Source organism: Solanum verrucosum, unplaced genomic scaffold (assembly GCF_900185275.1).
Source record: "Solanum verrucosum unplaced genomic scaffold, falcon-dt-bn FXZP01000103.1, whole genome shotgun sequence".
Classification (NCBI taxonomy): Eukaryota; Viridiplantae; Streptophyta; class Magnoliopsida; order Solanales; family Solanaceae; genus Solanum; species Solanum verrucosum.
In genome coordinates, this window is record NW_026020048.1 from 73,337 (window position 1) to 91,380 (window position 18,044).

Genomic DNA, 18,044 nt, shown 5'->3' on the forward strand with positions numbered 1-18,044 from the left:
TATGTATTATTGCATATGATGTGTTCGTAATAACCCTTTTATTCAAACATTACATGGAATTAAAGAAATAAAATTAAAATAGCAAGTACATTAAACTCCAAATTAAATTAAACCTCAGCCACAACTATGTCATACTCCTCTCGATCATTGAGAACCCATTTTCCATCTTCTTGTTGAACCATTCCTTTGTTCTTCACAGTCCACCAATTTGCTGGGACAAGATACTCACTTTTCAATGCACCTGAAGATTTGTTAACAAGTGCGATATCGCGATCCACCTCTAGTTTAAAACCGGTTAAAAGTCTTATACCTTGAGTTCCCGCAACTCCATGCATGTAACACTCCAAATTATGCCATGTGATGATATCTCCAGGGAGATTTAAATAAGGGGATTTTGTGGTGTCGATTATTATTTCCTGCCCAACGTCGAAATATCCAATAGGTGGGTATTTCGGAACAATATCCAATATGTTATGAATTCTCATAACGTGAAGGTGTTTCAATTTGTTAAATGCGTTTAAAAAATTGAGATCTCCAACTTTAGGACTTGCAAATACAAAAGCTGTCACTGGGAATTCCTTCCCATGACTTGACTTGTTGATTTTATTGTAAGTTATGTCAACTGCATTCAGAGTCGCAAGGGATGCACCTAGGCTATGCCCAGTCACAGTTATGCTCACCTCTTCATTCTTATATTCCTCGACCAATCTCTTCACTTCTTCAAGGACCTATACGTAACGTAACGCGATACTTCGATGCATCAAGGCCAACATTAGAAAAAAGATTTTCCATCGAGTATCTGCTAGCTCCGGCATATTTAGATACTTTATCAGAAATGAAGGTGTCGTAAGTCACTTCAGCTTTTTCTCCATATTGAATGATATATTTACGAAGATCAACATCCAATGGATTTAATAGCCCATCCCAATTGTTTTTCCCACTAAGTTCCTCCCATTTCTCAGCCATGCTAGACATTTTTTTTTTCTTTTTCTTACTCTTAGTTTTTTCTTGGTATGTGAAGTACTTTGTTGATCTCTAAGGTTTTTCAATTTTCATGCATGAAACACGTTTTTATTTTTATTTTTTTAATTTTTGTGAATTATTGTCATAGTCCAGTAATAAATGATTTAACCAAGAAAGCATTAAAAATAGTACTAATAAAATAATGATTTCCATATTGAATTTCTGAACTACTACCACCATTAGCATTTCGCTGTTTGGCCATATGAAGAACATTTTGGCATATTTGAAATAATATATAGGGAGTATTAACTTCAAACTTCAAATATAGAATTAAATTGCATCAAGTTTTAACTTGCAAAACTTCAACTTGGTCTGTTTTACCAACAAGGTTGTGGCGGAGGGGTAATTACTTCTCCATCTTTAACCAGATGTTTCGGGTTCGAGTCCCTCTAGGAATAGAGTCACTTTGTGAACTTTTAGGCGGGTATCCAAATTTAATCGAGCTCCATTATGAGTATTGAACATTGAGTGGGAAACTGTGAGTATCGGCACTTAGGTATTAATTTATCCTTCCTTAATTTATGTTTCTAATTTGTTTTAATACAAAACTTAAAGTAGATGATAGAGCTTTGTATTTTTATTTATATGTAAATAAGGGATTCGGCTCCTCTCCATTTTTTCCAAGTTCTTGCTTGGATATGAGACATATGACATAGGTAAAAACTAATGGTTAAGATTTAATTGAATAAACATAAGATTTTATTTATGATTTAGATAATTAATACTTCATAAGAAAAATGTCAAGACCACAATCATAATAATATATTATCTTGTCCATAAATATATTATTTCTTTTTCTGACTAGTATTATCTTCTGTTTTTGTCCATAATTATGTTATAAAATTATTTCTCTTTTTCTAATTATTTTTTCCCTGCGAGTATTTTTTTCTATTAATTATATGTAAACTAATTTCAAAGAGAAAGTTCAAAGTTGTTTTCTAAGACTTACTCATTTTTATTTTAAAAAACAAACGGAAGATAAATACTCGTAGGAATTTTTTTTAGAAAAGAGAACAATTTTTATAATTTATTTATGGACAAGATATTATATTTTTATGACTTATGATTATGGTATTAATATTTTTTTTATGAAATGTTAATTATCTAAATCATAATTAAAATATTATTTTAATCTATTAAATTTTAGTCATTGATTTTTATCTATGTCATGTGTCTCACATCCAAGCAAGAACTTGTAGAAAATAGAGGAAAGGGAAATAGAGAGGAGCCGGATCCGTAAATAAGCTACTTATTGAATAGTTTGAATTTGTGAGGGGAAAAGTAAGTTCCAAATTACATACTATTTGACAATAGAATAACGAAAATCATATAATATAGGTGGATTTCATCACTTTATTAATGCATTGGTAAGATACACCAACCAACTTGCTGATTGTTTTTTCCGACTACCTAAACTTATTACTTAACAAATTTCATTTTTAACTTGCGTGCATTTTAGAATATTTGATAGAATGATTTTCATTAGGCGCGGTTAAAATTAAATTATAATTGATAATTTAATTTAGATGTATTTATTGGGTTGGATTATCGAATTAATGATTTGAAAGAGACAATTCTTAAACAGAGAAAAAAAAAAAGATAGTCGGAAATTTTATATGTTAACCCATTTGTCTAAATTCTTATAAATAATGAATTATCAATTTAAGAACCAACTGTCTAATTTTATTTTTATCGAATTAATAATATGTTAACCCATTTTACTTGTCCCTGTCTCCTCTCCCACTCTAAATTTCTTTAATTTGCTTCAAAACATCTATCATCAATTGCTACTGATCACTCCAATTACTATTGTCATTGTCTATATATATATATATATATATAAATTACTCTTCCACTGATTTTATTTCTATACTATATAATCGATAATCAATGAATAATCATTAAGCCAAATATAAAATTAATTAATATCTTATTGATTCTGTAGAGATTTAGCACATATGAAAATTAATAATAAATACAAGAATTATTAAATATAAAAATCAAATTAAATCATAAGATAATCACCCTGACCCCTAATTTCCTTGAGAATAATATCCTGGATATGCATGGTAAATGATTTTCTTTTTTAGTTTTTTATGTCGTTGGATGGAAACAAAATTTATTTAATGTACGAATTACTTAAACAACTCAAAAATATACGGTTGACAATAGCTATAAAAAATATATTTATTACATTAGAAAAAGAGAAGGCATACTATAAATATGAAAGATGTAGAAGATTATTTATGTCGAGAAACTATAGCTGACAATGACCAGAATAATGTGCATCATGAGAAACAAGATATTTAATTTTAAAATTTGATCATAAGTTAATGTTTTACGAAAATAAAATCATGATTGTATAATTTTGAATTATAGTTTATTTTTTTTCTTTTAATCTATTTGCTTTAGTAATATTCACTTATATTTTAACACTATATACCATTTATTCTTTAATTAAAATTGATAGATTATCTCTTTCTCAAATATTAAAAGAATTTTATGGTGTATATTTATTTATTTATTTTTAAATTCAAAATGACTTATACTAATTATAGCGAAAAGGCAAAATATCCAACTCTGAACTTGTTTTAAAAAGTTGATTTCACACTCAAATTAATTTAGCAACCTATTATACCACCCCAAATGTACTATTTTAGTCACATAATCTAATGTGATTTACACGCATTTGTCAGATCTTTGCAAGCTTATCTGTGTAATTTATTTATTTTATTTTTTCTCAATCATTTTTGTTTTTATTGATACATATATTAGTTAAAAAAGTCAAGTAATAATTTCATTCAATTTATTTTTTTCTAACCGCCATCCAAAAATTCAATACCATCACCATCTTATTGCGCGATATCTATCATCAAATATCACACGCTATTAAGGTCACCAAAAATCACCAAACATAACCACCTATTTCACCATCCGACACTCAAAGAACAATTATCAACATTTATTTACAAAGATCTTAGTCGAACAATTGACAATTTAGTACTCGATTTACTATCACTAATTTTGTAGAAATTTTAGAAATGATTTTCTTAAGAGAGAAGAAAGATCTATGAAAATACGTACATTAAAAGATTGGATTTTGTGCAAAATTCAAAAACTTTTTACAAAGAAAAGGAAAGGTATGGAAATGTTCTAACTTCATGTGTTCACAATCAATAAAAAAGATAAATAAATTGATGAATTTGATGATGGGAGTGGAAATAGTAAGAATTGATCAATTATAGATGTCTCGTTGAAATCTTTTTCAAGCAACAAACCTAATTAATTGAACAACTTCGGAGATTTTTGTAGTGAATTTTGAGCCTCAATATTGTTTTCTGTTTTTCTCTCAAAAAATTACCATGAAAAAAATTGTTTTTTTTCATAAACACCATAGTAAAATGAGTGCTTGTGATAAAGAAAAAAAGAAGAAGAAATATAAGATGGCGTGAAGATGAAGGGGTGTATGTGGGGTTTACTTTTACTTAAACATGTCTTTTTTATTTTATTCACACGTCATCTTTGAGGGTGATATAAAATTCACTTTTGAATCGCCATGATAATCTAAACAAGTAACTCACTTCTCAGGACAAGTTTAAGGAAAAATTTATGTCTTTTTATTATACTTATAATATTTACTGTTTTGTCAAACATGCATTTCATGATGTTGTTAAAAAATATGCACGTTTTAGTTTTATATTTGAAATTTATATATTAATTAATTTTTATAATATTAGTTAAAAATACATGTTCATTAATTAATATATTTTCAATATATAATATCAATCTTAGATACCTAATCTAATACTTTATTTATGAAGGCACATATTCTGTCAAAATTAATTTAATTTTTTTAATAATCAACTCTTATTTTAAATTTTTTATTTAAATTGTCAAATATGCATTCCACTGTATGTTCTTAAAAAATATGCACTTTCAATTTTTATGATTAATCAAATTAGAATATTATTCATTTAAAATCTACATATGAATTATTTTGTATACTAGTATTAGTTAAGATTATAAAATTATTGATTCATATATTTCCAGGAGACAATATCTATCTTATGTATGTAATTTAATCTCCATTTATGAAGGCACTTGTTTATTAAATATTAATATTTATTTTTTAATAATCAACTCTTATTTTAAATTTTGATCTAATTATACAATTATATTTATGTAATCAAATAGTATGCATATAGTTATACTGTGACAAATAAATAGGTCATCAAAATTATTATATTATATAACTATTCATTGTGTAATTATTGCCTTAATAGTCATATCAAATTTATTTATCAAATGACTTTTCAAACCAAATTTATGTTGTAGCCCAACAAGTACACTATCCATCCTTCGTAGTGAAACTTTGTCCTTATTAAAAGTTATAATATATCATCTTATTTAAAAGTTTAAATTACTAAATGAAATTTAATTATTAAATTATATCTTTAGTATATTTTTCATATTCAGACGTCGAATTTAAATTTTTCATGAATAAAGATATTAATTGATGATGAAACTCGAATCTAAGAAGTTCACTTTTTTTTATATACTATGATAAAATATTTGACTATTTCATTTTAAAGCAGCGATTATTAAATAGAGAAAATTACTATAAAAAAAATCTGGCAGCGATTATTTTTTTCATTGTTTAATGACACAAAATATTTGTACATAATTAATTCCTAATATATTTGTAGTAAGTAATTATAAGTGATAATATATTTTTATTTACTTAATTATTTTTAAATATAGACTTTACTATAGTAGATACTCTCATGAAGCACATTATTTGGGTCACTGTCAGAGACAATTTCTTGACATTGATTTTGACTAACATCTTTCATAATGAGAAAAATAATATTTTTGGTGTACGTCTTTGAATTAGCTACTATTAATAAAGAGTATTTCTTGATATCAGACACTAAATAAAAAAATAAAAAAATACATATAAAAGATTCTAATAAATAAAGCTTGTAATATTTGATGAAGATCAAAAGGACCAAAATCACGTATAGGATCAGAGTAGAATGTTTAAGAACTTTTTAAAAATTTACCCTAAATATAAGGATCGTGTTTTAAATTTTTCTTGGCACGATTACTTTCACCATCTTATTTATTTATTAATAATGATGAATAAATGGAAAAATATTCTTTTGACAGACGAAAAAGAGAAAAGAAGTACTCTGAATACAAAAAAATATTCATTCCAATTGTTTTATTAAGAGAATATAATTAGACTGGTTTTAAGAGTCGCCACTTAATTTTAAAGGTAAAATTACGAAAACTGTTGTTTTCAAAAGATTAAAACAGAAAATCTAATGAAAACTTAAAAGGGATTCGGGGTTCTTTTTAGTATTCTAGGAAGGGTTTTAAAGCATCTAGAACACCCGCTAATGCGGTTATCCGGCAATTAATCATTTGGGTAAAAATTTGACTTAATTTGATTTAAACAAGTTTTAGATTAGAACCATTTTAAAGGGGACAAGGGGAAGTATGGAACTACTATCTAAGTGAGATATTTTGCAAAATTATTCTTTAAGTTTTGTTAAAGGTGACTGATTCAATTAAAGTGTTAAATCAAAATGGGTGTCTTTCAGGGATTTTGAATTTTTAAAACCTTAAGATTAAGTAGTAGATATTGATAAATAAATAAACACAATAAAAGTAAATGGGGAAAGAGACTTGGGCCCAAATCTGGTTTTCCTATCCGCTGGGCCAATATTTGGGCCCATTTTCACTTTGGGTCTTTGGCCCATTTGAATCACATGTACCTGTCCTAATCTAACATAAAAAGAAATGTATTTTTATCTTTGGGCTTTAGGCCCACTTCTTTCACCTGTCCTAAGAACTAACAAGTATAGCAAATAAGTGGGCTTAGACCCAAAATAACAAAATACAATTTGTTTTGGAATTAAGAGTGGGCCAAAAGGCCCAATCTTCTTAACTTTCTGTTCTGCCGCATATTCTTTCAACTCCGGGACTTGTACGTCGATTTTCAATGGCCGGTTGACTCGATAAAGGAATTTGAGCCTTTATGGGGCTCTCGAAATGTAATGAAAAAGAGTGAGTTTGTGGCGAACTCGAACAGATTTCACATGTGAACAAACAAAGGGAAAAAGGATTAATATTTTAAAAATGACAACATCTTAATATAGTCAAACGAAACTATGTAACATTTGATGAATTTAATAATGATAAAAATTCTTAACAAATTGCATCAATCAAACATCAGTAAACAATTAATTTCCATAAATGGGTAACCCTTGAAAAAAGGAATCAACAATTCGCAACAATCAATAATTATGAAGTAAGGAGTCCAAACTAACACACATATGGATGATATCCTTATTAAGCAACAACTTCCAACTTAACAGAAGGATGAAACAAAACAGCAAAATGACATTTAATGTCGATATTTTATACTAAACAAAAATCAAAGAACTATATTCAACAATACGACCAATATCCAGATATCATAAAACTTGAATACATGATGGAGAGGGAAGGAAGAAAATGGACAGCAGCCTAGCAGATATGCGTTTAACAACGGCTTACTGATTTAAACACGAGTTAACGGAATGAACCACTTTATCAAAATTTAACATGCCAGTGACATCTTAACTCAAACAAACAAGTTGTCATATGAAGAGAAGTGCTACTATCAAGTAGCTTTGAAGACAAAGAATGTGCTCATGATGACTCTAACTAGTTTAACAAAAACACTCATCTAAGAAAGAAACGAGTTAGATTTCAAACTTTAGACTACAATCCTTTAAAGTAAGACTTGACTGACCGAAACTACTAAAAAGATAGAAAAAACACAACTCATGTTTAACAAACACATATATGAATGAGGCACTACGGTATCATGGAGATATATCTATTTAGACAAACCAGGAAACTCAACCAATTTGTCACATACAAGATATAAGTCTATCCAACTCTCATATAGATAGAAAGCAAAATTCCAGATCAGAAGGGGTTAAAATAATCAACTAAGAATCCCAAAATAGCAAATATAAAAACACTAAAATGAACTCAAAATATAAACATCTTGATTCGTTCATCTCAACTTGAGGTGAAAGAATAAAGAAATGACATCAAACACTAAACCTTTATCACAGATTTATGACAAATAAAAACAAGCTAGCACTTAATACGATACTTTGAAAAATAATCACAGCTACACCAAGAAAGTTAAGACAACAAGAGTAACAATAATCAGAAAAACTGCCCTCCAATATCCATACACATATTCAAGTCACAATCGAAACTAAAAAATGAAACAATTGGCAAAAGGAGACGAAGAACCTCAACTTTTATCAATATCTAGAAACAAATAGAACATATTCGATGAAGCAAACCGAGTTTACATGAGAAAGGAATGAACTGAAAAGTTGATTGACTAAACAGAAAACTCTACTACTAACTTGAAACCTAACAAAAAAAATGATTCAACCTGAATTTTTATCATTCAAACAGCTCAACAGTTAGCATTCCAGCATATTAAACATAACCAAATAACGAACTGAAATCAGGGTTACCTTTCAGAGTGCAGCAAATAGGGACAACTATGAGCTTGGACAAACTCAACACCGACTTCAAACTTCAGGAAGCTCTTATGAATCCCTAGCAACTCTCGAATCAAGGAAAAGAAAAGTATGTATTTTAGGTATATTTCTGCACGACTATTGCTGTAAATTATCGCCTATTTTCACAAATTTTTCCCAACTATTTTCCCCAATGTTTTCTCTAACTCAAAATTTTTGGCGCTTTCATAGTGAAGAAGATGAAGTATTTATAGGGTAAAAATTAGGATTCCAAATTGGGGGGAGGGGAAACGGATAAAATTCGGATAGGATAAAACCCACCACAAATTTAAAATCCAAAACTCTTTCACCAATTTGGACAAACACCCGTTTTTGAAATTTCACCCCATTTCGAAAGAGGAAAGGAGAGATGGACTAGCTCGATCGGATCCATCGTCCTTGAGGCGAGACGTGTTTTGATCTTAAGGCCCCAAGGACAAAAACGTGTTGCTGGCAACTGCTGGAAACGTACTGGATTCAGAGGCAAAGGAAGAAGACGAAAAAGGCGCTAGCGTACTGCTCCTGCGATTTCCGTCTACTTCACGTTGTTTATGTTGCTGCTTTGGACTGTTGTACGTTCTGCTGGAATGGGCTAATTTGGTATGATGTTGTATTGAAAATTGATAGTGGGCTGGGTATTGGTGTTGTATGTTGGATTGGGATGGGAATTACGTATGTTGTTGTAGTGTTGTGTATGTTGAGAAAGTATTGGATTGAGTCTGAAAAATGGGAGGCAAAGAGAGTGCGCTAATGAATTGGAATTGGTTAGGGAATGGGCTGCTGAAATTTACAAATAGGGCCCAATTTTAGTTTATCACAAATGGGTTTAGGGAATTTGGCTAATAACTAAATAAGATGAATTAATATAAATTAATTTAATGACCTTCTTAATCTTAACGAAATGAAATAATTAACTTACTTATAAAAATAATTAATCTAAATACAAACTAATTAATTCAAAAAATTAAACTATAATCCAAACTAAAACTAAATCAATAAAATACTTATTTTAATCAATGTAGAACACTTTTGCTACAATTTTCAAAATATTTGTAAGACATAGTAAATACATATATAATTATATGAAATATAGTTATTATTCAAAATACTACAAAGATCGATTGAAATTACTTAAAATAACCTTGAAACTAATTTGAATTATATAAAACTAATTATTCTAAATCATTCAAAAAATTTAGAAACTCAGAAATTAATTATTATCGGGTAGGATCAAAATTGGGTGTCAACACCAATTTCCACCTTAATTATTATTGATTTGGCACATGTACACTGAATACGTGAACTTCATCCATTAAAAGTAGACAACATGTTGTGGGGGCAAAGCAATAATTTACTTTTAAGGATGGGTATGATATGATTGGTACGATGTTTAAAATTTCGATTCAATAATTTTATTTAATTTTTCAAAATGTTATATTATTATTATATTATATTAATTTGGTAATAATTTAATATTTTAAAGTTTGGTTTTAATATTTTACGAGTTGATAACTATAGTCTGTTATAAAAAAATGTCTCAATTAAATCATACTTAAATTTATATATATATGAAAATTATTTACATAACTATACACTTCGTTAATATATTCAATATTTCAATATTTTATTTATAAATAATGAATACTATATCAAATATAAAATATATTTAAATATATAACATATAGGAATCACAATATCAAATTTTTTAATTCAATGTGATAATTCGATATCTATTGTATTATACACATTTCTGTTTATCTTAGTTATTGATAACCAAATATTTTTTTTATTTTTTACTTGTCTGCTATTTCAAAAATAATTACTTGTCATTTTTAACATATGAAGAAAATATAATATTTTTTCTTCATATTTTATCCTTAACATTAATTGCTTATTCTTTAAGTTATATTTTAAAACATAATATTAAACATCAATTAATAGAAATAGTATAGTAAAATAGTCATATCAATTATTATTTGGTGTCAAGTCGAAATATATGACAAATAAAAATAAATTTTAAAAAATACTATATTTAATGTACCATAAGATTTATACCTAACAATTAGTACTCATTATATTAATTTTAATACATCACTTTCAAACCAGCAATCAAAGACCCCAAGTCAATTGCTCAAAGGCCGTGTGAGGGACGGTAGGACAAAAAGCGACTTAACTTAATTTGAAAAAAAATAAAATTCAAACGATCTCCATCACCGAAAAATAAATAATTTCACTAAATTATGAGCTAATTTATTCAATTATTTAAAAATATATATAAAATTAATGCAATTAAACATGTTTAAAAGTATCTAAATATCTTCACAAGTTACTTTAGTCTTCCGTCAACTTTTTTTTTTGGGTATTTACTTGTTTGTAAGTAACTTTGCAACAATCAATTGTTTTCAACGAATTTTCTTATTTATTGAGTTTTTGTCTTATTCAGAAAGTTGTTATTCCGATTTTTTAGAAAATAATTTAGTAGTAGTACCTAACTCATATAGATTATTATTTTTCATAGAAACTAGACAATTGTATTATTGCAATAAAAAAATTATATAGTTTAAACTTTAAATATATCCACAATATCATGTACATGTACAATATAACTTGAAGGAAAAATTTCTTTCTAGAAATTCCCTTCAGTGAAGAAATAAAAAAGTACCAAATTATGAAAGTGGCCATTCGATTTTTTGCTTTATTAAAAAATTGATCTAATTTTCAAAATTATCGAAATTGAACAAATACTTTCTTCTTCTTCTCCTTCCTTCCAGTTTTGTCATCAATGACTTATTTTCCTTTTTCTTCCTTCCTCCTCCGTCTTCTTCTTCATTATCATCTTCTTGTCTTCTCCTTTTTTTTTTTTTTAATTCTACATATCAAAAATAATAAATCGTTTAGAGTGAATTATATATCAAAAGACTCAAAATATTGAGAAGATTTCATATATAATTTTGTTGGACTGTTTAGAGGTGATTTTGAATTGATCGATATTGAATAGTCTGTATATACATTATGAATAGTCAATGTATACTTCATGTATAGTTAAGTTATATTCAATTTTTTTTGAATGTATCATAAGATACCATCAGTGTATAGCTCACGTATATGTTAGCTATATTGTAAAGTCAATGTATATTTTTTTTTATGACTTTTGACAAGATATGTTGTATAGTCAGTATATATTTTTTATGACTTTTGACTATTTTTTATACAAATAAAATATGACTATATTTGTTATAAAACTAATTACTTTATTATCTATGTTTGAAACCAGATGGTATCACTATCTCGTGAAGGTAGAGAGACCATTGACTCATATTAGTTGTTAACATTAATAAAAATAGTAGTCCCAAATTACTCGTCAATTTATTAAATCATGATACAATTAATTACATTTTTTTTTCAATTTCCCTTACAATTAACACTTTTTAAAAGTCTACACAAATTTATGAAGTTCCAGATAAAGAAAAATTATGGGGTAAAATAGTATAAATTATCCTTTTTATTTTTACTTTCTTGGCATCCGTGTCAAGGAAAAAATAGACAATTAATATAGAACAGAGAAAATAATATTTAGTTAAATTTATGACCAATGTTAATTTTGAATAACTTATTTTAGTTTGAATTAAAAATATAAAATGTATATGAATTTAAAATAATTTTATCTACCTCCGAAAAAGGGACAAATTTGCATACACTCAAGTATCTCAAGACATATATTGATAAAAGTTCTTGTTATGTTGTACTCTCGTCAAATCTCATATTGTAGTAATATACTGAGTATTTATTATTATTATTATTATTATTATTATTATTCTATTGTTTTATTTTATATGAATTTAAAATGATATATGCATTAGAATGTCAAGTTAAAAATAGAATAAAACTGTCAATATCAGAAAATATATTTAATCTATTTATATAGAATTGGAGAAGCAAAATAATATTGTGATGGCAAGTGTCAATTACCATACAATTCAAGTTTGAAAATAATTTTAAGATGAAATTTTTGAAAGAAAATAAGAAATTCAATACAATTTTTTTATATCAACCATGTGAATTCAAATTCAAGTTAAATTGTTTACCATAATGAAACTATACTTCCACATTGTTTACCTATTTCAATTTGATTTTTTTAAATAGAGATGTAAATTTTGAATTGTAGTTTTATAGTTTTTATTAGAAATGCAAAAATTATATGGATTAGGAAGTTAAGATTAAACTAAGAGAATCAAAAATAATTATTTTTTTTGTCAATAATAGAAAATTAAAAAAGAATTGAATGTTAATATCACTTCTTTGTGTATTGTATTCAATAAACAATTAATTTATCTATCTATATTCCATAATAATTCATATTGCATATTTGAATAAAATATGACATTATTTAATGATTTGTAAATTGACTATACATTTTTTTTTTATATAAAAAAAGTACAAATACATCCAATTAATTAGACATAACTTCTATTTATTTAAATTATACTTAAAACTTAAAAATTAAGAACTTGTAAAATTGAAATGATAGAAAGATTAATATCTCTAATTAATCTAGCTCGATAAATATATTTTTCGATAGAAGAGGTTTGAATCGTATAACATGAACTCTCAACACAAGATGAAACGCCTCAACGCTTACGTTTCACCTCGTATTAGATAACATGTATCACCTCAATTGTACTCACACAGTTATATTATTTTGTCATGACAAATAATTATAACCTTTAAGTTAGTTATTGCAACAATTTTTTGCTACTCAAAACATAATATTTATTAAGTTATAATATTTTATTTTAAATTATTTCTTATCGATAAAAAGTTAATATTGCTTCAACAATTTTCAACTAGATAGTGAAAAAACTTAATAATTAACTATAAAATTGTATTATAGCAAAACAATTATGAATATATTTTTAATATTCTGCAACTTTTATAACTTGAAAAAAGAACATTTAGCTACAATTATTTCTTCAAATAACTTATTAAGACCGAAAGGTTATTGTTACTACGATAAATTCAAATTTGTGGCAAAAAGTAATTATCAACTATGATATTTTATTATAAAAGAAAATCTATGGCTATTTCATTTAATTATTGCCACAATATTTTATGACTTGAAGCTAAATTATTTATTTAGCTACAAATATTTCTTCAAATAAGTTATTGTGGCTAAAATATTATTATTATTACAATAAATTTAAATTCGTGGCAAAAAATAGTAATTAGTTACGAAATTTACTATAGAAAAAACTCTATGGCTATTTCATTTAAGTATTGCCACATCTTTTTATAACTTGAAGCTAAATTATTTATTTAGCTACAATATTTTGTTTCAAATAACTTATTATGGCTAAAGAATTACTATTGCCACAATTAGTTTTATTGCATAGCAAAAAAGTTATAATTAGCTACAAAATTTTAATGTAGCAATAAAATTGTAGCTAATTAGATAATTATTGCCACGATTGTTAGCAATTATAGCAAATACAAGGATTTAGCTTTGTCAACTTAATATTTGTGGCTAAGAAATTTGACGAATTTTTAGGTAGCCACATAATTTAAATTTTTATGGCTTTACTAGGTAATAGCTATGATTTTTAAATTCATAGCTTAGATTTCGTAGCAATAAGTATATTTTCTTGTAGTGGTGGTGGCGTGTAGTATTGGATAGGCGTGGGGGGGGGGGGGAGGTTAACGTATGGGAGGTTTGGAGTGTAACGGTAATCAAGGAACTCTAATCAATGTAAATCCCTAAATTTGTGTAACTGATAAATTCTGTTTTAAAAAAGGAACTGCAATCAAATTAATTAACTATTAATAATTAATAATATAAAAATATAAAGAGATTAATCATTTATTAAATTAAATTGTAATTAATTTTTAAATAAACTTAAATTTAATTGATATATTGTAACCCGTAAATAAACTGTTATAAGTAAGAATTTTTTAAGAGCATGTTTAAAACCCGTAATATTGTCTCTTAAATGTGTATATGGTGTGATTTTTCCTTAATTGATGGTATAATAGGCAAAAAGAAATTATCCTTTTTTAATTTGTCAAAATAGACAAGTAATTAAGGATAACTAAAAACAAAAAAATAGACAAGTAATTAGGACAGAGGGAATATTATCGATCATTTCGTGCGTATATGTATATCTAAAAAATTAGTATGGACAGAGGAATTAAATTCATGATCATTGATTATAATAATATGCCCTATCTTCATAGAAATATTATTTTATTCAATAAGCATAGTGCATGTATAATAGTATGTCTTTATCTTACATGGTTTAACTTTTAACATATTGGATCTTAATTTATTACTTAATTGCATTGTATCTTATCTACTTGTACGATATAACATGGTTTAACTTTAACATATTGGATCTTAATTTATTAATTGTATCTTAATATACTTGTACGATATAATTAAGACATTACTATATATAAATACACATAGATAAAATCTTACCGACATTAGTTAATTAGATCCAATATTGCTATAGGTTTTAGAGATATTTATAAAAATATTAAGTGCTATTAAAAACATAATTTTAATGTTAATTATAACTAAAGATCATTTTCGGAGAAAAAATGAGTATCTTTCTTCCAATTTTATCATTGATCGATGGATCAGTGGAACTATATATTCATATTTTATTTTGTAACTAATTACTACCTAGTACTAATTACCATACATTCTTATCTTTAAGTTTTGAATTCATTTAACAGATATTTACTACTTGTTTATAAAAATATCCAATTTGAGGATTGAGATGTTTCAAAATATTCAATTCTTCATTTATTTACATGAAATAATTCATTTATTTACATGAAATAATTCATCGATTAAATTTATAACTCGCCTTATCACATCATGCATGTGAAATATATCTAACATATGAGTAAATAATAAATTTGATTGAGTTCTTTTTAACGATAGTCATAAATAATGTGCTAAAGGGTCTGAAATTTAATTAAGTACAACATTTAAATAGCCCTTCTTAAAAACATAACCAAGTTTAACTTAAGGTGCAGAAAGTACAACTTAATTACAACACACTCATATGTATTATTGCATATGATGTGTTCGTAATAACCCTTTATTCAAACATTACATGGAATTAAAGAAATAAAATTAAAATAGCAAGTACATTAAACTCCAATTAAATTAAACCTCAGCCACAACTATGTCATACTCCTCTCGATCATTAAGAACCCATTTTCCATCTTCTTGCTGAACCATTCCTTTGTTCTTCACAGTCCACCAATTTGCTGGGACAAGATACTCACTTTTCAATGCACCTGAAAATTTGTTAACAAGCGCGATATCGCGATCCACCTCTAGTTTAAAACCTGTTAAAAGTCCTATACCTTGAGTTCCCGCAACTCCATGCATGTAACACTCCAAATTATGCCATGTGATGATATCTCCAGGGAGATTTAAATAAGGGGATTTTGTGGTGTTGATTATTATTTCCTGCCCAACGTCGAAATATCCAATAGGTGGGCATTTCGGAACAAGATCCAATATGTTATGAATTCTCATAACGTGAAGGTGTTTTAATTTGTTAAATACGTTTAAAAAATTGAGATCTCCAACTTTAGGACTTGCAAATACAAAAGCTGTCACTGGGAATTCCTTCCCATTACTTGACTTGTTTATTTTATTGTAAGCTATGTCAACTGCATTCAGAGTCGCTAGGGATGCACCTAGGCTATGTCCAGTCACAGTTATGCTCACCTCTTCATTCTTATATTCCTCGACCAATCTCTTCACTTCTTCAAGGACCTATACGTAACGTACTCTTTAATTATAAGTAATTAAATGGCATTAAATCAAAATATATGTACGAATTCAAGGTCAAAATTATATATACCTGATCTCTAGCACTTGTTTTATTAAACGTTGATCGTGCACTTTCTGATGTATAAATGCTGTAGAAGCCATTATGCACCAATGGTTTGGACGAAGGAAGTAAACCCTCATCACCAAACACTTTTGGTCCTGGAATTGGTAAAAATTGAAGGTCATTAACCCACTCCAGTGCTTGAACTGTTCCTCTCCAAGCAATCACAATATCCCTCCTTCCTAGTGAAACTTTACCCTCATCAGTAGCCACAGCAACATATCCCATAAAATTTGATTCCATAATCAAAGCACCAGGAAATGGCATGGATGAAGTAGCATAGAAATATTTGGTTACGCGATACTTCGATGCATCAAGGCCAACATTAGAAAAAAGATTTTCCATCGAGTATCTACTTTCTCCAGCATATTTTGATGCTTTTTCTGAAATGAAAGTGTCATAAGTTACTTCAGCTAATTCTCCATATTGAATGATATATTTACGTAGATCAACATCCAAGGGGTTTAATAACCCTTCCCAATTGTTTTTCCCACTAAGTTCCTCCCATTTCTCAGCCATGCTAGACATTTTTTTTTTCTTTTTGTTACTCTTAGTTTTTTCTTGGTATGTGAAGTACATTAAGCCCATGAATTTATAGGGAAGCAACTTCGTTGATCTCTAAGGTTTTTCCATTTTCATGCATGAAATATGTTTTGATTTTAATTTTTTTTATTTTTGTGAATTATTGTCATAGTCCAGTAATAAATGAATTAACCAAGAAAGCATTAAAAATAGTACTAGTAGGACTAATAATAATGACTTCCATATTGAATTTCTGAACTACTACCACCATTAACATTTTGCTGTTTGGCCATATGAAGAACATTTTAGCATATTTGAAATAATATATAGATAGTATTAACTTCAAACTTCAAATATAGAATTAAATTGCATCAAGTTTTAACTTGCAAAACTTCAACTCGGTCTAGGGTTATGGTGGAGTGGTAAGTAATTAGGTTTCCGGTTCGAGTCCTCTAGGTACGAAGTCGCCTTTTGTTAGGGAGCGCTTTACCTGACATGGGACTTCCTAGCGCGAATTTAGATTTAGTCGAACTCCGGTGGGAAAAAAAAAACTCGATCTGTTTTAATGTCCAAATTGAACAAACTTTTAACTTAAAATCAACTTAATTTACTTCGAGTGTTAACTTTGATAATTTCAACCAAATTATGTACAAACACTTTATCCTTAGTTTGAATTTGTAGAGGGGAAAAGTAAGTTCCAAAATACCTACTATTTAATTTCATCACTTCATTAGATGACACTAAAAATGGAGTCCCCATAAACTCCAAAGTTTTAACAAACAACTAACCAAAGTACTAATGTGGATGAACAATCCTTAGAACCTGAAAGTCATTGTACCAAAACTCTACTAACGACAAGTCTAAAAACAAGGGGTACAACCCCGAAACTAAAAACACCTTAAACAAATATTCTGAGTCCGAAAAGAGCAGACTTAAACAAGAGAGATCCATGGCGGCCTGAAAGAACTGGCTCACCCTTGAATACAGTCAC

At 27.5% G+C, this 18,044-nt stretch overlaps 2 protein-coding genes across 3 annotated transcripts in view; both read right to left on the reverse strand.

Moving 5' to 3' along the window:
• Positions 1–18: 18 nt before the first annotated feature.
• The window catches only part of LOC125822708 (phospholipase A1-IIgamma-like), a 66,334-nt gene continuing 48,308 nt past the window's right edge, over positions 19–18,044 (reverse strand). Inside the window, exon 3 of the mRNA XM_049502142.1 lies at positions 19–104. The gene's annotated coding sequence lies outside the window, so the exon portion shown is untranslated. The remainder of the gene's footprint in view (positions 105–18,044) is intronic.
• LOC125822707 (phospholipase A1-IIgamma-like) lies at positions 45–17,110 on the reverse strand. Of its 2 annotated transcripts, XM_049502139.1 has the most exons (3): positions 16,502–17,110; positions 16,335–16,413; positions 45–649 (listed from the first exon to the last, which is right to left on the reverse strand). In XM_049502139.1, the coding sequence occupies exons 1-3, from the start codon at positions 17,108–17,110 to the stop codon at positions 108–110; spliced, it is 1,230 nt and encodes a 409-aa protein (XP_049358096.1). In that variant the 3' UTR covers positions 45–107. The 2 variants fall into 2 exon arrangements, with proteins under 2 accessions (XP_049358096.1, XP_049358095.1); XM_049502138.1 differs by lacking the exon at positions 45–649 and having other exon boundaries at positions 15,623–16,413.

What these genes read in the sequence shown, in the direction of transcription:
- LOC125822707 (XM_049502139.1), bottom strand. Translation starts at nt 17,110, where the DNA reads ATGTACTTCACATACCAAGAAAAAACTAAGAGTAACAAAAAGAAAAAA. An exon ending in AAACAAGTGCTAGAGATCAG is followed by an intron (nt 16,414 to 16,501) that starts GTATATATAATT and finishes CGTTACGTATAG; the next exon opens with GTCCTTGAAGAAGTGAAGAG. An exon ending in TGTGACTGGACATAGCCTAG is followed by an intron (nt 650 to 16,334) that starts GTGCATCCCTAG and finishes GGCATAGCCTAG; the next exon opens with GTGCATCCCTTGCGACTCTG.